A 21807-nucleotide genomic window follows, 5' to 3' on the forward strand; every position below is an offset into this window, starting at 1 on the left:
TTTTTTTTAACCCATGGTTATGATATACTTGCTTTTGATAGGCATCAATAAATATTTAAAAGCCTCACAGCTTCTTTAATTTGGATTACTCTCAATAAGATTTCATATAAATGAATCAGGTTTGGTTAATCACAATCTAGTAACTTCACTCTAGTAACAAATAACTGATCAAAAGAAAGTTGAGCAAACACTCACATAATTAAGCAAATAATCAAATAGATCCATTCCTGAATTTGAAATTTTCTGAATAATTCTTTCATGGTATTTCTATAGCAACACAGCAGGGCATCCCATCCTGCCCTTTTTACTGCTGTCATGTTGCCCTTAAAATTTGCCATCCTGCCTTTGATCTGCAGTAAATGCATAATCCCATCCCATTACCTGTCCTATTTTTGAATGAATCATGTAGAAAGGCCTCTGCAATGCCAGGTTCAGCAGATTACATCATGGCACAATATATCAATGAAGTATTGATAAAAGTATTGTTCCTTGTAATGTCAAAAAGGTGCCAATTTGATAATCGTGCATAAGCAGCCAAATGATTAAGTTGCACTTCAGATTGTTTCATGCAAGTTTTAATTCAAATTGAAACAGGAAATAAGAGACTGTTACTTATTTATGTAAATTTCAATGCAGCTTTTTCCTATTGCAATTTCAACAGAAAGAAAAAATGAAAAATGTACAAATTTTAGTGAATTTTGAAATTGTAGCAAGTGTAGAATGTCCATTTATACTTCTTTTACACCTGATGTTGCAATAAGACTCATATGCAATACCTCCATAATTCCTTCAGGAAGTCTAACTGTCTAGAGTAAATTTTTATGATAAATAGCATGAACATTTGAACAAAATATAAAGTAAAGTAAGTCCCTTGCAAGCTATTACTGGTTTTGGAAACACATCAAATAATGGGATGAAAGGCATACATATTAACATTGAAAAATGCAACCACTGCTGCATCACCCTTCCAAAGATTTAAAATAACAGCACCCTGCCCGTTTTAGATTGCACCTTGCTCTTATTGTGCTATGAAAATAACACTACATTCTTACTTCTTGAAATGGAAACATGATGTAATTCTTTTGCATAAATTTACTCATATGCAGTGAAAGTCTAACAACACTTAATGTTAATATGAGCCGTGCCATGAGAAAACCAACATAGTGGGTGTGCGACCAGCATGGATCCAGACCAGCCTGCGCATCCGCGCAGTCTGGTCAGGCTCCATGCTGTTCGCTTTTAAAGCCTATTGGAATTGGAGAAACTGTTAGCGAACAGCATGGATCCTGACCAGACTGCGCGGATGCGCAGGCTGGTCTGGATCCATGCTGGTGGCACACCCACTATGTTGGTTTTCTCATGGCACGGCTCATATATAACAACATGTTGCACCATATCAATAGTCTATAATGTATCATTGTGAAATCATTAATATATGTAGGGGACTAATTTTCATGGATTTCATAACTGGTCAGTCCACAAAATTTAACACAAAAAAACAATTAAAATTCCCGTTATCTGACTATTAATTATTAAAATCCACCAATTTGTGTCCTATTGAAATAGCCATTTTTGCCCAAACCATGAAATTTGATGCCAGCAAAATGAGATGATTTCACAGTATACATGTGCACTTGTACTGAAAACTGTTTATAAAATTTCCAGATTATAACACAATGCCTTGTTAACTTATCTACTGGTAATATAATATATAATGGTGTTGCTATGCTAAACTAAATGCTTTTTTCAACTGATAGAATATTTAAGCCATGCATCATTCTGTTTTACATTTGACTGAAGCTTGAGGTCATACATTTTGTTTTTGCTAATCTTAAGTCAGTTTCTCCAGTCAGCTAGCTAGAAAAAAAGTGAATTCAACAGATACTGCTGTGTCATTCAGCTTCTAAAAGATCAAAAGCATTACATCAAAAAACCTACCAACAACTTTACAAACAATTAATATAAGAAGTTTCAGGATTAGGCGGAAAACACATTTATTGGCGAACTTCAAAACCATAGAAACCCAGACCATTGCAAATATTCATTTCAGATAGGTCATTAGCATACCTTACAGTTCACAGAAGATAAAGTTATTATTTCAGGAAAATTTATAATTATTAAACAACATTCGCAATACGGTAGTTACACTTAAAATTCAGTAAATATCAAACAAAATTTAACTCCTGTAAAACACAAGTGAAGCCAACTAAAAAAATGTTTTATTATTGGTTCTCAGGAACTGGCCCCTAAACTAATGCAGGCAAAACCAGGCCATATTCACTGCAAAAACAAAGGACCAATGACATAAGCCATTCAATTACTGAAAAAAATTTGGTGCAGCTTTTTGGCACTTACTGACATATACTTCGCAAGGAAACTAATTTAATCAACGGAAACTCAATCTTTAAAAGTGTCCTAAACAGTTGTAGATGGAGCAAGTTATCATAACAATTGGATTACCTCTAAATCTTCTAAAAGTGTCCATAACCTTCAACCAATTAACAGTTCTATATTTTGACATCATATAAACAAGCGTAAAATAAATTTGGCTTTATAGTTTGTCACTCGCAGCAATTATCTAAGAAAAAGTTGGTGTCATTGTGCATGTGAGCTAAAACATGAAATTACTACTTGATCTACCTACCTTAGAATAGTAAGGAACATGTACTCAAAGCAGGCATCAAGGACACAATATCACCAGTAAATCCTTAAATCAGATGCACAAAAAAAAGCACAAAATATATAAGTGTCATCCAGTAATTCCACTAAACTCTTCAAGAATCTAATGATTAGATTATAAAATACAGATCTGTTCAGCAAAGAAAAAACATCTAATACAGCTTAGAAAATCCATGACTATTCTGAAAATAAATGCAAAAAAGTCAACAACATCCACTGAATAAAAAGTTATCAAGTTGCTAATACAGATACACATCCCTACAGTCATAACGTGCGAGATATAATCGGCAATAGAAACTGTCTGTTTCTATTTACTTTTCTTTACCAATACTGCCGTGTTGAGGTTCTATTTTGCATAAATAAATATAATAAATTATACTCAATTTTTATTCACACATATGTTTAGGGTTTAACAAGGATTTTGTCAAATACAGGCCACAAATGTTGTAAACGTTTGCTTATCCAAATGTCTACTTAACAGACACAAACCACTCCTCAAATCAAGTACACACACCTCTACACAATTTTAGCTATATTAACATATTAAAAAATACCATTGACTAATACCATTAGTATAAAGGAAAGATATGGCAAGATTTTAATTACTTCTCTGACAAAATATATTTTAACTGCTTCAGTAAAGAAGTGTTGATACAGGTTATGACATACCATACTAACAACATCTTTCATTCTGCTAGGTCATAAGACCTATAACAGTCATGTTACGAAAATAAAACTAGATGTGTGTCCATAGGACACTGGTGCTCCCACACCTGTCACTGTATGCATATTATTAACTAAGTCAAGGGCCATAACTACAGTAAAACTTATAAAACTTAAAACACTAAAACACTGTATATTATCTAAATACTTCACCTTGGTATTAACATACAATAATGGTTAGTACACAAAAGCTTAACATGCCAATTCCACATGCATGTAATAGGGCATTGAGCTTTACCAGAAAATACCCAAGAAAATTGATCATCCTGGGATATTACTATCACACTGAACTGTTTGTTGTTCTGAATTAATATATTCAACGCCTTTAAAGTCATGGACATGAAATGCTCTAAGACTATATTCTTTGAGAATATTAAATATATATTATTAACTGCATAATCTGCTGTCTGATATGCAAACAATATAAAAAATATTATCTTTATTTTAGCCCTTTCACTAGTAACAATAACTTATATACTTCACTGTACAAATAAACAAGAGCTGTCTGTTGACAGCGCGCTCAACTATTTCAAGAATTGATGTAAGTATGGGGTCAAAATATTACCACAGAATTTCAGACAAAAGAAGAAAAATAGATAAGACAAACAATGTACCTGTATTTGTGGAACTGGATAAGTATTGCACTATATGGCAATGTGTGACCATGATGGTAAGCAAGTATTCAAAGTTTCAAAGCCATATATCAAACAGTTTAGACAAAATATGGAATGCTATGCGAAACTTAACTAATTTCTATGTCAAACAAGGCAGTCTGAAAGACAGCTAAATGCCCCGCCACTGCTATGGATAGTGAAAGGGTAAACCTTTGATTTTAGCTGTGACCTTGACCTTGAACTGACATGGCTGACTCATGAATTCTGCACAACGTCTTGGTGAGGTGATCATTTGACCCAAGTTTCATCAAAATCCTTCAAGGGGTTTAGGAGATACAGAGCTGAAACCTTTGACCTTCAGTTGTGACCTTGACCTTGAGTTGACATGGCTGACTCATGAGTTCTTGATGAGGTGATCATTTGACCCAAGTTTGATGAAAATCCTTCAAGAGGTTTAGGAGATACAGTGGACACAAAATGGAAGGCTCAAACCTTCGACCCTTAGTTGTGACCTTGACCTTGAGCTGGCATGGTTGACTCATAATTTCTGCATATCGTTTTGATGAGGTAATCATTTTACCCAAGTTTTATAAAATTCCTTCAAGGGGTTTAGGAGATATAGAGCGGACACGAAATGGAAGGCTCAAACCTTTGGCCCTAAGTTGTGACCTTGACCTTGAGCTGGCATGGTTGACTCATAATTTCTGCACATCGTTTTGATGAGGTAATCATTTTACCCAAGTTTTATAAAATTCCTTCAAGGGGTTTAGGAGATATAGAGCGGACACGAAATGGAAGGCTCAAACCTTTGGCCCTAAGTTGTGACCTTGACCTTGAGCCGGCATGACTGACTCATGGGTTCTGCACATCGTCTAGATTAGGTGATCATTTGACCCAAGTTTGATAAAATTCCTTCAAGGGGTTTAGGAGATATAGAGCGGACACAAAATGGAAGGCTCAAACCTTTGACCTTGAGTTGTGACCTTGACCTTGAGCCGACAAGGCTGACCCATGGGTTCTGCACATCGTCTTGATGAGGTGATCATTTGACCGAAGTTTCATGAAAATCCTTCAAGGAGTTTAGAAGATATAGAGCGGACACAAAATGGAAGGCTCAAAATTTTTGACCCTAAGTTGTGACCTTGACCTTGAGCCGGCATGGCTGACTCATGGGTTCTACACATCGTCTTGATGAGGTGATCATTTGACCCAAGTTTTATAAAATTCCTTCAAGGGGTTTATGAGATATAGAGCGGACACAAAATGGCAGGCTCAAACCTTTGACCTTGAGTTGTGACCTTGACCTTGAACCGACAAGGCTGACTCATGGGTTCTGCACATCATCTTGATGAGGTGATCATTTGACCCAAGTTTCATGAAAATCCTTCAAGGGGTTTAGGAGATATGGACCGGACACGATTTTGTTACGGACGGAAAGACGGACGGACGGAAGGACTCAGACCATTCCTATAATCCCTCCGCCACGGCGGGGGATTAAAAAGGGCCATAACTGAGCCAAAGTCCTTCACTTAGTTGTGTAGTCTTGCCTACATATATAGACTTTGATGGTAAACAAGTGGTCAATATTTCAAAGCCATATGACAAACAGGTTAGACAAAATATGGACTTGTACGAAAAATTTAACTGATTTCAAGTCCAAAAAGGGCTATGTAGATGGAGATTATGATGATAAGCAAGTGTTCAAAGTTTCAAAGCCATATGTCAAATAGTTTTGACAAAATTTGGACTTGTATGAAAACTGAAATGATTTCCAAGTCCAAAAAGGGCCATAATTCAGTCAAAATACTCGACAGAGTTATGTACTCTTGCCTACAGATGGAGATCATGATAATAAACAAGTGTTCCAAGTTTCAAAGCCACATGTCAAATAATTTTGACAAAACATCGACTTGTATGAAAACTGAACCAATTTCCAAGTCCAAAAAGGGCCATAATTCAGCCAAAATAGTTGACAGAGTTATGTAGTCTTGCCTACAGATAGAGACTGTTATAATGAACAAGTGATAAAAGTTTCAAAGCCATATGTCAAACAGTTTCCACAAAATATGAACTGGTACGAAAAACTAAACCAAGATTTGTAAGTTAAAAGGGGCCATAATTCAGACAAAATCCTTGGTAGAGTTATGTACTCTTGCCTAAAACTGGACATGATGATGGTACACAAGTGTTGAAAGTTTCAAAGCTTTATCTCGAAAAACTTAACCAAGGTGTGACGCTGACGCCGTGGTGAGTAGGATAGCTCTACTTATTCTTCAAATAGTCGAGCTAAAAAATGTCTTTACACTAGGAATGAAAGCTTTTGATAAACTGAGTGACCTAGAGCACAGAATTGTTCACAGTAAAATGAAAACTGTCACCTCTAACTTTATCATGCACAAAGCCATGAAAGAGTCTGTACTTGATAACTGTACAAGAAAATATGGTTTTCAATTGACATTATGTCAATTGAAAACCATAATTTGTACATACAGTAAAACACGCTCAAGGTTGGAAGGGAATTAGCAAAAGGCTGAAATTATCTAGAGTTCCGAGTGATATAAACAAAGAAAACACCAGGAAACAAGCAGGGACTCGTAAGCCTTGATGCTTGAGTCACTGATACTCGAGCAAGCGATGTCTCACTGTATGTACTTACAGGGTATAACATGTTAATTATACAACAAAAGGTATATTAGTTTTAGTCTATAATTATGCACTTTACATATACATGTGTGTAAGCTATATAATATTCTATAAATACCTGAATCCGAGTCAGAAGATGATTCTGACTGGGACGAATCTGATAGTCCGTATCCCCATTCTACGTCAGTAATAAATAAAAGAACACTTGTCATTTCATTCACAAGCCTCCTACATTACCGAGGGTCTGTATTTTTTCATTGAGAACAAACTCAAAGACATTTCCACATACTGCTGTTTACTTTTCATTTACAAACAGAAATATACTGCAAGCCAAATATCAAGAAAACTGTACTTTTCACATTTTTTTTTTAGATTTCTGCTTTTAATGTTTAAATTGTTTAGGATTCCTTTTAACATGCTACTGTATGGTGTGGTCTCATGCATGGGTAGCTAACTTTCAACAAAAAGTTTCAACTATCTATATAAAGTGCCTAGTTTCCCTACTCTGAATCTAGAAAATAGCATGCTGTGTAGAAAAACTCATCCAAAATGTCCAACAGTCCAATGTACAAATAAATGTTAGGTCAAGGTGAAAGCACCTACAACATGAAAACATGGGCCCATTCTTACAATACTGGTACACATTTTAAAATATGCATTAATTTACGTCCTTCACCCTACCAAAAAGACCAGTAATATAACTGTCAATACCTTTCCAACTCCTGTACAGAGGTCTTTTTTTCACACCAAACAAGAAACATCTGGATTTTGCCCTCATTACTTAAAGAGGACATAAAACAGACCCCTGACCTTAGAGCTACAGGCCTGGGTCTTACATGTGGCAGGTTGTTTTGTTTTTGAAACATCTGTACCACGTAAAATCAGAATCTCATGATGACTGTGGAACAAAACCAAAGTATAGGTAGACACAGCCTAAGTTTATGTCACCCTTTATTCTTTAACAAGAGCACCGCCTTGCGGGTGCTGACGCTCATCTGATTTTTTTTGTGTAATAGAAATATTGTCCTACCCATGATTTTCTAAGTCTAAAAAGGGCCATCATTCTTGCAAAAAGCAGGATAGAGTTATGTTTCTTGATGTTCAGTGTCCACTTATGATGGTGAAAAACTGTTGCAAGTTTTAAAGCAATAGCTTTGATAGTTTATGAGAAAAGTTGACTTAAACATAATACTCAACCAAGAAAATGATTTTCTAAGTCCAAAAGGGGCAATAATTATTGCAAAAAGCAGGATGGAGTTATGTTGCTTGCTGTACAGGGTCAGCTTATGATGGTCAACAAGTGTTGCAAGTTTCAAAGCAATAGCTTTGATAGTTTAAGAGAAAAAGTTGACCTAAACATAAAACTTAACCAAAAAATCTGATATTTTCTAAGTCAAAAAGGGGCCATAAATCTTGCAAAAAGCAGGATGGAGTTATGTTTCTTGATGTACAGGGTCAACTTATGATGGTGAACAAGTGTTGCAAGTTTTAAAGCAATAGCTTAGATAGTTTAGGATAAAAGCTGACCTAAACATAAAACTTAACCAAGAAAACTGATTTTCTAAGTCCAAAAGGGGCAATAAATCTTGCAAAAAGCAAGATGGAGTTATGTTTCTTGATGTACAGGGTCTGCTTATGATGGTGAACAAGTATTCCAAGTTTCAAAGCAATAGCTTTGATAGTTTAGGAGAAAAGTTGACCTAAACATAAAACTTAACCAAGAAATCTGATATTTTCTAAGTACAAAAGGGGCCATAAATCTTGCAAAAAGCAAGATGGAGTTATGTTTCTTGCTATACAGGGTCAGCTTATGATGGTGAACAAGTATTCCAAGTTTCAAAGCAATAGCTTTAATAGTTTAGGAGAAAAGCTGACCTAAACATAAAACTTAACCAGGCAACGCCGACGCAGACGCCGACGCCGACAACCGCTCAAGTGATGACAATAACTCATCATTTTTTTTCAAAAAATCAGATGAGCTAAAAAGGGCATGAGACAATAAAGTTTAATAATCCCTACAGTTTCATAAAAAAATTTGAAGATACTGATGCTTTCATAAGGTGGATAAATCAAAATATTTACAGGTCCATCACAGTTCTAAAGACCTAATAATCATCAAACTTTTAACACTTCGTAACTCACATACATGCAAAGACAGAAAGTTTTAAAATACATTGACACTGTAGCGTATTATTTAACTTAATTTCACTAATGAGCCATAACAAATATTTAAACTGAAATAACTCAATATAATCTCAGGTGGACTTGGTGAGTTGAATGATTGCATAATGAAAAGAAATTTGTAGAACTGTAAGCAGTACAACAAGAACTAAGTAATGTAGGAGACAATAGTACCTGCTTCTCCATTTTCTGTTTCTATGGTAACCATCAAAATATTGTTAGTGAAAGATTTATAGAAACTTAACTAGCTTTTTAAATATATTGACATAGAGCACATAAAAGTTGCATTTTATAGTGTAATGTATTTGCAATATAACATATCAAATATTGTTACAAGAATGATTGTCAGTAAATTATATATGAAAACATTTAATACTTATTAGTGGACAGATTATTTATTACTGCACAGTGAATTTATCAATGAACAGAGGATTTCTCAGTGAACAGTGAATTTATCGCGAACAGAAAATTTATCAATGAACAGTGAATTTATCTCTGCACAGTCAATTTATCAATAAACAGAGGATTTCTCAGTGAACAGTGAATTTATGAGTGAACAGAGAATTTATCAATGAACAGTGAATTTATCAGTGAACAGAGGATTTATCAATTAACAGAGGATTTCTCAGTGAACAGTGAATTTATCAGTGAACAGAGGATTTATCAATGAATATTCAGAATAAAGGAAAGGGCCTTAATGAACAGGATATCCTTTCTGTGACCTTCAGTTTAGGTCAGCTAACAATTATAAGAAAACAAAATGTTTATGATTAAAACAATCTGATTTATCACCTAAAATCAGCCTGTATTGATTATTTTTCAAATTAATCATGGGTATATATTGGATATATACAAAGGAATGAAGGTGATTAGCATACTTGGGTTTGATCAAATATATATTGGGAAATATTACATTATTATATAAGTTATGAACAATGAAATCTGCTTTAATGCCAGGCCACATCAAATGTTGTTTTACATTCTGAATGGGAAACTCAGTAAAACATTACATATAAGCCTTTAACATATTACATACATAAAACATTTGTGGCTTTAAGTACCAGTAGCTGCACTAATATTTTGAAAGTGCCAATTTATGATTCTAGTTTATGGCATGTTAAATCAGCAATGGTCTAACTACATATTTGTTTTGTTGGGATTAACATCACACTGACACAATTATAGGTCATATGGCGACTTTCGTTTGATGGTGGAGGAAGACCCTAGCTGCCCCTCCATGCACTATTTCATCACAGGCGGGCAACTGGGTAGAACCACCGACCTCCCTTAAATGAAGAATTCTACGCCCCGAGTGAGGCCTAACTAATTAAACTACACAGAAGATAAAACTGTATCAACTGTCAAAAGTAAACATGGTTACCAGACCAGCAGATCAGGAACTGTGAAAAATATAGAGCTACATATAATAGCAGCGAAGTGGGTGCCACAGCAGTTAAACATCAAACGTGTTACATTTAACACATCATAAACATAAACCTACCAAATGGTATCACTGGTACCGACGGAATGGTGTCCGATGGCTTTAGATTTGTAGCTAATGGTGTGGACGGGCCATTAACCATCACCTGGGCTAGATAATGGAGTAACTTCTGGGCTCGATTCTGGGAGGGATAGAACTGGAACAACTGAGGATTCTCGTCAATGAAGTAAGTGTCCACAACACCAGACAGAAACTGGGGGTTCTCCAGAACATTTAGCAAGAATGGTATGTTGGTCTGCAATAAAATACATGTTACTGATCATACAAAAATGTCTATGTTAATAAGATCCTTCTATTGACAAGGTATATGAACCATTTGTAAAGCATGAAGTGCATGACAAGTAACTTATTGACAGGTCTAGGTTTACTTGATTACATTATATATAAAACCATACCCTTTTCACTCACAAACCCAGAACTGGCTTTTCTTTTTGTTAAAATCTAGCATCTGCTTGCCGATGGGTATAACACAATCTAATACTGTACTTCAGTGTGTAGTAACTATATAATTAGCTGTAATACACAGGTCGTAAGACTCTAAATTAAAACTGCATACTTAATAGTCATCAGATTTGTATCCAGAAATATTCATCAACTCGGCAGAGAAGATACTGTATAACTTTAGATCAGAGCTCATTGGGTGAAACTTTAACCCAATTCCTTTAACAATTTTGTAGTTATGGTCTGGACGAAAGTGTTACAGACAGACTCATGAACAGACAGAGGCCTTTGCCATATCCTCCTCACCTTCTGGTGTGTGTGTGTGTTGGGGGGGGGGATAATAATCTTTATATTACCCTACCCATTACAATTACTATCACTATATAGTCAACATTAATTTGTTCTTTAGACTGACTAAAACTGAAAATGTTGTTAATGAACATTTCAACATAACGTACACATTAAAATGTCATTTAAAATAATGTCACCTGCCTGATATGAATAAACTTCAATATATATATTGAAGTCTCAAATCCTATTGTAAATATACACAAACTATTGATATATAACATTTGCAGTAATAATTTCTCAGCCTCTTACCTTGACCCCTCTGATCCTGAACTCTTTTAAAGTTCTCAACATCTTAGCACAAGCAGATGGATGGTCTACAGCATGAGCAATCACCTTCACCAGTAGAGAGTCATAGAAAGGGGAGATAATAGCTCCAGCAAATCCTAGAGCACTGTCTAGACGGATCCCAAATCCCTCACCACTTCTGAACACCTGCAATTGCAACTTGCTGTGCAAAACTTCCTTTTACCAACAGAAGCAACAATTTCTATACCCATGTAAGATAAATATTAATTTCTTTTATGACTGAATAAAAGATTTTTTGTAATGTATTTTACTTCTGATTAAATCTGAAACAATCTTTAAAATCTACTATAAATGCAAACCTCGATTCTGCCCGTGTCTGGTTGGAAACCTCTGGCTGGATCCTCAGTGGTCATTCTACACTGTATAGCACAGCCGGTGAGGTGGATCTTGTCCTGTGTCAGACCTATCTCAGGTAGTGTTTTCCCCTCTGATACTTTAATCTGGGACTGTACTAAATCAACCCTATAATAATCGAATCCAAGCAATGTATATATAATGTACATGCTTGTCAGAATAATTTGTATATCTGATATATTGAAGACGTAACACATAAGCACGGATAGTGCTCGACTCCCTTTTCATGTTATCATTGCTATAATTATTGTTGAATTGCTACTAATAATAGAATTTGGGTCATTTATGGCTGATTTGGGTTCATTATGTGGATGGCTGGGTCCCAGCTTTGCACATTATGTCATATATAAAAGTTAAAGGGAACCAGATATTTGATAGAGCAAGTACTGGTTGTAAAACGTTATGTTTAAATTTGGACCAATCAGAAACAAGTTCTAAAAATAGCACGTCTGCTGGAGTATAAATAGGTAGATGGGTGACAGAGAGCTCATTCGGTATCCAGCGGTTGAAGAAGACACATCTAGGATTCAACTAATAATTTATCCCAGTACCTTGAGAAGGAGACTATTGCAGTTACCCTATCAGGGCGGATAAATTATTAAAAAGAAGACCTTGGAAGTTCTTAGACTAAAGAAGAGTAGCAGAATTTCGATAAGGTTTCGAGCTATAGGGCCAGCGCATAGGAGTTTAACCTTAAAGGTAATTGAATGCTATAGACGATAGCATATATAGGCTGAGCATCGGGAAGCTGAGACAGAGACCCAGAGTTTGGTAATCTACTGAGATAGTAAGAGAGTTCCAACTTATAGATGGTTCAGCATTACTGGCGAAGTACAGCCAAGGCATCGGAGATATACCTATAAGTAGCTGAATGCTACATATGATAGCATATAGGCGCTGAGCATCCAGGAGTCAGGGCAATCATATAGAGTTTGAGAGGACAGAGGCCGAGCATCTATGTGATAGGACTCGTATGTTGTTGATTCAAAGACATTGTCTGATGGGAACTTCAACAAAAAGACCAGTCAAGATAGAGTCTCCAGCATATAGAAGTTTGAGCTAATCATTTTTAACTGAAGATTGTTAGTTTGAAACATTTAGTGATTTGCCTGATCCCTGAAATTGTCTAGATCATAATAAGAAATCATTTACGAATCATTGGTACACGAATCATTTAGGCAAGGTAGCCAGAGGAAAATTCTATATATGAGATATTTGGTCTCACCAGCTCTACGTTTTAACAAAGGACATTCTACATCGTTTGTCAGCTAGTCTAAGACATAGTCACCTTAGCGATTGGACCCAAACCATTGTTCAGGATACTAAAGGCGTAGGAATTTCCCTGGGTCATATAACCAGTATCCTGACAATGCTATGTCATATCCTGACAGTATATGTTTTAAAGAATGCTTTAAAAGTGAATGATTATTACTTTGTACTTTGTAATTTCTGCCTAATGTAAATTTCTCTTTCTATAAAAGACACATGAAAATAATGTAGATAATACTGGCGAGCATGTCTGAAAAACTGAAGGTACAAATTATGTGTTATCTTTCCTAGTCAGTCCCAGCTTTTAGGTTAAGCTAAAAGTAAATAGCAAGACATATTTTATATCAAATTAACATAATAAGCTATGCTGAACTTTTAATAATTTTTAACAAACAAATAAAGCTACCACATTTATCCACTTGAATGAAATTCATTATTTTGGTTTTCATGCCCACTTTCTTGGTCTGATACTACTACAAAGATCACTAAATTAATATTCAATTAATATCACAATATAAAACTATATAAGAAATACATTTCAAGCTGATCTTTCGATTCTTACCCAGTAACGTTTTCAGTGACAGTGTGTTCTACTTGCAATCTGGCATTCACTTCAATGAAGTAATAGTTTCCCTTGTTATCGAGCAGAAACTCCACAGTTCCTGCGTTCTCGTACCCAACAAGTTTAGCAAGTCGTATAGCATCAGAGGTCATCTTCTCTTGTATATCTCTGGACAGCTGAGGAGCGGGGGCAATCTCGACAACCTTCTGGTGACGTCTCTGTACAGAACAATCTCTCTCATACAGGTGAACCACGTTACCGGCATAGTCACCTGTAATACAGCAAAATCATCGTCGTCAAAACCTTTCTACTACTGTAAACATTTATATCAAGATATAGTAGAAACTTTATCCTGTCATCCTGTTCCATCAGCAGGATTTTGAAAACAACTGTAATGGAGTAGTGATCCATTAGGGATAAGACTTTCCCAGGCTTGGCAAAAAGACAACCACAATGATACCAAAGTATGCTTTTCTAATATCTTACCAAATTTCACATCAATGCGTCAAAGATATATCTCATCACATGATAAGTTTATGTCTCATCCTAAAGAAAGGTCCTATCTTATACCTTTTTAAGATTTTCATAAGATTTTTAAGTTTTTCCAAAATTCTGTATGGATGGCCAAGAAGATTATTTGAAACTGAATTGGTTGTTAAGGAGATGTTCTTGAGGCAAGCTTCTCAAATTCTACTTGTACCCTAAAATGTACCAAATTGCAACTTTTCAAATACATTACCTAAGATTTGTACTTCAATATGTCTGGGCCTCTCAATGAACTTCTCCAAGAACAATGAACCATTACCAAAAGCTGACTGGGCCTCTGATGTGGCACGGTGAAAGTTTTCTTTGATATCCTGTAAAACATTAATAACTTTTTACATGAAACAAAAGGTTTCTGAAAAGCAATACTTCGAAAACCTTATTAACTAAAATGAAACTATTCTGAGAACAAGAACATTCAATATATCTGGAATTTAGTGAGATAATTCTTGTTTAAATAAAACATCAAAAACATATGTTATATATCAAACATCTATCAAATCTAATCCATTTTTGCAGAACCGAGATAGCAGAATAAAAGTGACCAAAATATCTGCAAGTATAACAAAACTCAATGCACATTCAGTAAACTCTACAGAGCCAGGTGTTCAATGTAAAGTGCATCCTAGGCTACCTTCCAGGTACAAATTACTTACCTCCATATTTTTTACAACCCTCATACCACGACCTCCACCACCATATGCAGCCTTAAAGATCACCGGCAGTCCGTACGTCTCACAGAATTCTAATGCATGTTCCGCACTCTCAACAGGCCCTGGTGTCCCTGGTACAACTTGTACACCTGATAATAGATGAGACATACTGCAACACAGTTTAGTATTTTTTATACGGAGCACGAACAACACTGGTTGTGTCAGAGAGACTGGCAGTACATATTTGTCATATATTGTCTCCAAATAGTATGGTGCTTAATACTGTTTTTAGCCAGGCACAAGTTACAGCTAGACATACACACTACTGACTGATCCACATGGTCTGTGACAGCCTTTTTTGTGAATTTCAGCTTTAATTTACAAGATCAACATACTCGGTGAACATTACTGTAAAGGTCTCTGATGGTGGTAGCAGGGAGCTTTTTGAAGTTATAGAATATCTTTAATAATGTCAAGCTTACTGCCAAAAAAAGTATTTTTCACATTGTAAAATCAGCCACGATTACAATTTCGAAAATAAACATTTTTAGAAACTTTACAAATTTTTTGCAAATGAAATGTTGCTTTCCTGTTAACTAAGATATTCTGAAAGTTTTGTAACAATCTAGTATAATGATAAACTTGATTTTTTTTTTGTAGTCAAAAATTAATGAAGTTTACAAGGGAAAATACTCTAACAAAATTGCTGTTTAATGAATACTAGTAATTCAAAACCATTAAATTATATTTTTAAAATTAAAGAAGTTCTAATTACCATACTTGTTCTTTATAACAATGAATGATATTCACGGCATTGACTTGTATTTAAAGAGAAATCATTGAAAAACCTTGGTATGAAATAGGTGGATAAAACAATAGGTTTCATTTGTATCCAGAAACCACTTAGTACTTCACCGCATCGTCAACCAGCTTCTGAGCCTACACACATACACTGTTTTCTTTCATTTCAATTGTGTAAAACAAAAATTCAATGCCAAAAACAAAATACAAAACATTGAATCAGACGTGTTTCATTTTTCCTAGAAAGGTCTATGAAAATTAATTCTTAATCTCTAAATCTTATCTCAATCTGCATAATAAACTTCAATGAGGCTACTGATTAAAAGACAATCATGTTAAAACAAAAACAGATGTACAACATCAGTACTAATAGTAAGTGTTAAATCATAAATTATATTAAATGGCAGGACAAACCAGCTTCAATGGCAGCCTCCCTAGCCTCAACTTTATCGCCCATACGTCGTACAACCTCAGGTGATGGGCCAATAAATCTAATCCCTGCATCCAGCACTGACTGTGCAAAGTCAGACCTCTCTGACAGAAAGCCGTAGCCAGGATGGATGGCATCTACACCATGCTCCTACAATACAAGGCGAAAATCAACTTTACTTTCACTTGAATAAGTGTGACCTTCTTACTGTACACTTCATATTAAATCACTCACGAGAATAATTCTTTAAATTGTTAGCATTTGGCTAAACCTTTAAATAGTAGATCTAGCTTTTTTTTCTTGCTTAGACTTAATTTTTACACAAAAGTCTCGGCTAGTACCACTTCACCAAAGCTTACCTTGGCAACATGAATAATCTCTGGTATATTGAGGTATGCGGCTACTGGAGGAAGTCCCACCCCTATCAAGTACGACTCATCAGCCTTTTGTCTGTGCATATGCATTTTGTCCTGCTCGGAGTAGATAGCCACGGTCCGGATATTCATTTCTGTACAAGCTCGAAACACTCGTATAGCTATCTCACCTGCAAAATGGCCAGAACTATAGATGTAAATATTGTTGTTTCAATTTTTTTTTTAAACTATGTCATACTGTTATCTTTCAATTTGGACAGTACCATTAACTGTTTAAAGGGGTGATTATCAAAAAGATACTGGCTGAGTAGTGAACAATGCAGATCACGATCAGACTGCACAGATGTGCAGGCTGATCATGATCTACACTGGCCGCCAAGGCAGAATCAATGGTGTCCAGCATGACAAGGGTTTAAAAGATAATAATTTGTTTAAACTTCCAAAATTCAATAGAATGACATGCTGATTTGTGGTCGCCATTGTATGTTAACTCCATGTATGGCATAGGTACTTCAGTTTTCCAAAGGTTTTAGATTTCAGCCTGTGTCCTTGCATAGCACAGATATTTGTCTGACAGTAAACATACACTTTTGTACACAAATTGCTTTCAGTAAAGACTTGAAAGTGAATACATTGTTTTTTCAAAGGCAATGTACAGGAATTCAAAACAGGCTTTTTGAACGATAGCAGTTCACATATGAATGAACTTTTACCGGTATAACAAATATTATATTTTACCTCTGTTGGCAACCATCAGCTTTTTAATCTGTCCAACTTCCTTGTTAGGCGAGACCCGTCCTGAGGCATAGTTAGAATTGGCACATACACCTGCAGGCAACTTGAACCCTGGTCTAGGTTTAAGCCCTGCCGGACCATCAGACAGTTGCAAGCTGGCAACATGACGCAGTTGTGCAGCCCGGGTCTGCAGGCGCAGCATCTTGTTAACCACTCACTAGCACTCTTCACAAACTTAGTTATCTATAAAAGCAGACTATTAACTCCTGAAATGATAAAGAAAAATAGCTTTTAATTTGATTTACAGACCCTTAAGATTTTTAAAGTTTAAGCAGAACAAGAGCTCGTTACATAGAACACAAATTGCCCACTTTCATTCATTCATTAATTGCATAAGGAACAGAAATTATTTGGTCACTGTACACTGGACATTTGACATACTGACCTCAAAACAATAATTATGTGTCATTAGTAAACTCTGTATCAAATGTGATCTTTGACCAAAGCATTCTCTAGTTATATGGCAAAAAAGTTCCACTGTTTTACGTCAATGTGACCTTGACCTTTGACATACTGACCTCAAAATCGATAGGGGTTATCTGCTGGTCATGATCAACCTCCTTATTAAGTTTCATGATCTTAGGTTCAATTGTTCTAAAGTTATTATCCTGTAACAGTTCAACTGTTCTGGGTTAATGTAGTGGAAACAGACTGGTCTACAGACCGACCGACATACCAACATCTACAAAACAATATACCCCACCTTCTTCAAAGGGGTTATAAATATTAGAAGTGCACACCTACATATTTATATCAAAGTACTAGTATTCAAATTCGCAGGGTATTTTCACTGAAGTATTTAAAGTTATGAATAAATGATTCTATAAAACAGCTGGTATCAGTGAAATACAGTTTTACATGTTTTGATGTAAAATCATTTATTATGTAAAGACTTCAGCTGCATATTCAAATATTAATTTAATATTTATCTGTGCTTTTTGATATTTTGTAGGCATTGGTACAGTGTTCTAAAACTAATCTGATATAAGATAGTGAAGAAATTCCTACAGTACAAAGCTATAAATCAGTGAAACTTGCAGCTGCAGATCCTGTTTAAAATTCAGCAAACTTAAGCGTTCTTTAGTCTCATAAAATGTGGTTGAATAAATCATAATGATATGAATTCATTAAAAAATTTTACAATGCAAACACTATAATTTATATTCCTAAAGCTCTGTGAGCTTTGACATGCAAAAGTCAAGCTGATACTGCTCTTACTTGAATGGAGCCATTGTCTTCATATAAAGTTTATGTAAATACATAGAAGAAACCTAACTCTGTACTTCTATAAACACACTTGAAGCCTTGTACACAGGTGAGTGCTTTAGGGTCAATGACCCTCTTGTTATTATAGAGATATCTTATCTAATAAAATTACAAAACATAACATGAGCTAATTTTTTAACATTTCTTCTCCAGATATAAACTGTGACACAATTTCTCATTACTTGTCATATTTAACAATTTTCTAAGATTTCTACTATTTATTAATAGTTATCACTGCAACTTTGTCTTACCTTTAATCATGAATATAAAATATCTATATCATCCTACTGTATCCTCAGTGTAAAACAATGTAACTAACTAATGTTTGATTGCTAAGTCATATTATTTTACCTTTATTATAGGATGTATTGTTTACTGTCCAAAATGTATTTCAGCTATCAAGCAAACATAAATAATGTGTTTAACCCATGAGCCTTCAACATAGAATGAACAAAAACAAAGTCAACATACTGTGAGTAAATAGTGTGTCCATAAAATAGAACACAGAATAAAGATCAAAATAAGCATTATCAAGATTACTGATAAAGCACATTTTAACAGGTTTCCAGTGCTTAAAATAGGCCCCTCCTTGTCTTAAAATTAGATTTTAAACATAAAAAAATTCCTGTATGATTTGCTAAATTAGGTCTCTGTTTGTCTTAAAATTAGATTTTAAACTTAAAAAAATCCAGTATGATTTGCTAAATAAGGTCTCTGTAAATCAGGTCTCTGTTTGTCTTAAAATTACATTTTAAACACAAAAAAAATCCAGTATGGTTTGCTAAATTAGGTCTGTTTGTCTTAAAATTAGATTTTAAACACAAAAAAATTCCTGTATGATTTGCTAAATTAGGTCTGTTTGTCTTAAAATAACATTTTAAACACACAAAAAATCCAGTATGATTTGCTAAATTAGGTCTACGTTGTCTTAAAATTACATTTTATATAAAAAAAATCCAGTATGATTTGCTAAATTAGGTCTCTGTTTGTCTTAAAATTAGACTTTAAACACAAAAAATCCAGTATAATTTGCTAATTAGGTTTCTGTTTGTCTTAAAATTACATTTTAAACACACAAAAAATCCAGTATAATTTGCTAAATTAGGTCTCTGTTTGTCTTAAAATTACATTTTAAACACACAAAAATCCAGTATGATTTGCCAAATTAGGTCTGTTTGTCTTAAAATTAGATTTTAAACACAAAAAAAATCCTGTATGATTTGCTAAATTAGGTCTGTTTGTCTTAAAATTACATTTTAAACACACAAAAAATCCAGTATGATTTGCTAAATTAGGTCTCTGTTTGTCTTAAAATTACATTTTAAACACAAAAAAATCCAGTATGATTTGCTAAATTAGGACTGTTTGTCTTAAAATTACATTTTAAACACAAAAAAATTCCAGTATGATTTGCTAAATTAGGTCTGTTTGTCTTAAAATTACATTTTAAACATAAAAAATTCCTGTATGATTTGCTAAATTAGGACTGTTTGTCTTAAAATTAGATTTTAAACATAAAAAAATCCAGTATGATTTGCTAAATTAGGTCTGTTTGTCTTAAAATTAGATTTTAAACACACAAAAATCCAGTATGATTTGCTAAATTAGGTCTCTGTTTGTCTTAAAATTACATTTAAAACACAAAAATATTCCTTATGATTTGCTAAATTAGGTCTGTTTGTCTTAAAATTACATTTTAAACATAAAAAAATCCTGTATGATTTGCTAAATTAGGACTGTTTGTCTTAAAATTACATTTTAAACACAAAAAAAATCCAGTATGATTTGCTAAATTAGGTCTGTTTGTCTTAAAATTACATTTTAAACACACAAAAAATCCAGTATGATTTGCTAAATTAGGTCTCTGTCTGTCTTAAAATTACATTTTAAACATAAAAAATCCAGTATGATTTGCTAAATTAGGTCTGTTTGTCTTAAAATTAGATTTTAAACATTAAATAAATCCAGTATGATTTGCTAAATCCAGAAGCTGTTCTCCAAAGGAGGAGGTGAAGAAAATAACAATAACAACAACAATACCATATAAGTAATACAACAACGTAATCGTCAACATATAACACTTGTGTTATAATTTTTTTGGTCCTATCAAACTGTGAGTTTCACGCCCCTAGGCGGGATAAAATGATGTTTGTTGTGTTTCATTCATTGTACATCTGAGTCTTTCCTATTTTTTTAACTTAAAAGTATCATATAGAGCCCACATTCCTGATTAGACATTTATCAGAATAATGGTCTTGATAACATCTGAAAGAAGTTTGAAACTCAGTCACTCTGGATGAACAACTACGTAAGTCTGAATGTAAGCACAACCTTGTGTATACAATACATTTCATTCCATCTGTAACAACTGATATGTATTAGATCTTTCTGATTCCAAATGCAAAAAATTAGAAGTCAATTTCGCATATGGGTCATGATTAGTCAATATTTAGGTCATTAAATACAACAATAAAAATCCTGCTCCCACTATAAAGACAATATTTTTTCTCCAACATTCATGAAACCTCATCAGAATGTCTGTTTGCCTAGGGTCTGCAACAAAGACACAAGTATCGTTATATAATCTCCTGTTCTATCAGTACTACATACACTGCTTTGTTTGGCGCGGAGTTTCCTTTTGCTGCATCTTGCAGCAACTTTTGTACTTGTATAACTTCAGATTTCACCGTTGGAATGCTTTAACTAATGAAACTCTTATTAATTGGCTACTTTGTTTATCTTGAAATTTAAGGATTTTTAAACAATTCAAGGGCAGTAACTCTAATGTTAGTTAAGATATCTTGACTTTAAGTTGCATGTGCACAACCATGCTACAGTGATAATACTAAATTATGTGAGCAAAGGTCATAGGCTTATAAATTATTATGTGAAATTTTGTGACTCCAGATTAAATACCTTTTGAATTAAAAGCATTTTCAGTTTAAGACAGACTGACAGATGCATGCACAGACAAATGGACAGATGAACAGCCAGACAGAAATTCAAAACACCAAATCTATATCATATATCGTCATCGCTCAGGGATAAAAATACAGGCTACTTACAATGGCAAGTGCAAATCATCAAAAATCTAAGAAACTGCTCTATAATGTAAGTAAAAGAATGTTTAGTTGATATAGTAGACGCAACTTAACCCCGATGGTTGAACTTTGCATTATAATACATAATGAGGCACAACCTATTATTGAAAAGGAGTGTACGTAAAACACGAGCTGCACCAGAAAAAGGAAATATAAATTTGTGTCAATACAAATTAGTGTATTGGAAAGTTTTAACTGATCTTATGTAAGTATATATACT

The 21807-nt window shown here is 34.3% G+C and overlaps 1 protein-coding gene across 5 annotated transcripts in view; it reads right to left on the reverse strand.

Moving 5' to 3' along the window:
* The window catches only part of LOC123545059 (pyruvate carboxylase 1-like), a 61648-nt gene that overhangs the window by 17333 nt on the left and 22508 nt on the right, over positions 1–21807 (reverse strand). The window contains exons 1-12 of one of the 5 annotated variants that reach the window (XM_053538904.1): positions 18838–18963; positions 17164–17426; positions 16411–16595; positions 16036–16201; positions 14824–14969; positions 14364–14481; positions 13625–13895; positions 11739–11901; positions 11383–11565; positions 10342–10576; positions 9015–9035; positions 6778–6837 (exon numbers count right to left, since the gene is read on the reverse strand). In XM_053538904.1, the coding sequence (XP_053394879.1) occupies positions 6778–6837; positions 9015–9035; positions 10342–10576; positions 11383–11565; positions 11739–11901; positions 13625–13895; positions 14364–14481; positions 14824–14969; positions 16036–16201; positions 16411–16595; positions 17164–17362 (1747 nt within the window). In that variant the 5' untranslated portion in view covers positions 17363–17426; positions 18838–18963. Of the gene's footprint in view, positions 1–6777; positions 6838–9014; positions 9036–10341; positions 10577–11382; positions 11566–11738; positions 11902–13624; positions 13896–14363; positions 14482–14823; positions 14970–16035; positions 16202–16410; positions 16596–17163; positions 17427–18737; positions 18964–21807 lie in introns of those variants that run through there. The other 4 variants (XM_053538900.1, XM_045331325.2, XM_045331326.2 and 1 more) reach the window with 4 other exon arrangements.

This window comes from Mercenaria mercenaria, chromosome 1, assembly GCF_021730395.1.
Source record: "Mercenaria mercenaria strain notata chromosome 1, MADL_Memer_1, whole genome shotgun sequence".
Lineage (NCBI taxonomy): Eukaryota > Metazoa > Mollusca > Bivalvia > Venerida > Veneridae > Mercenaria > Mercenaria mercenaria.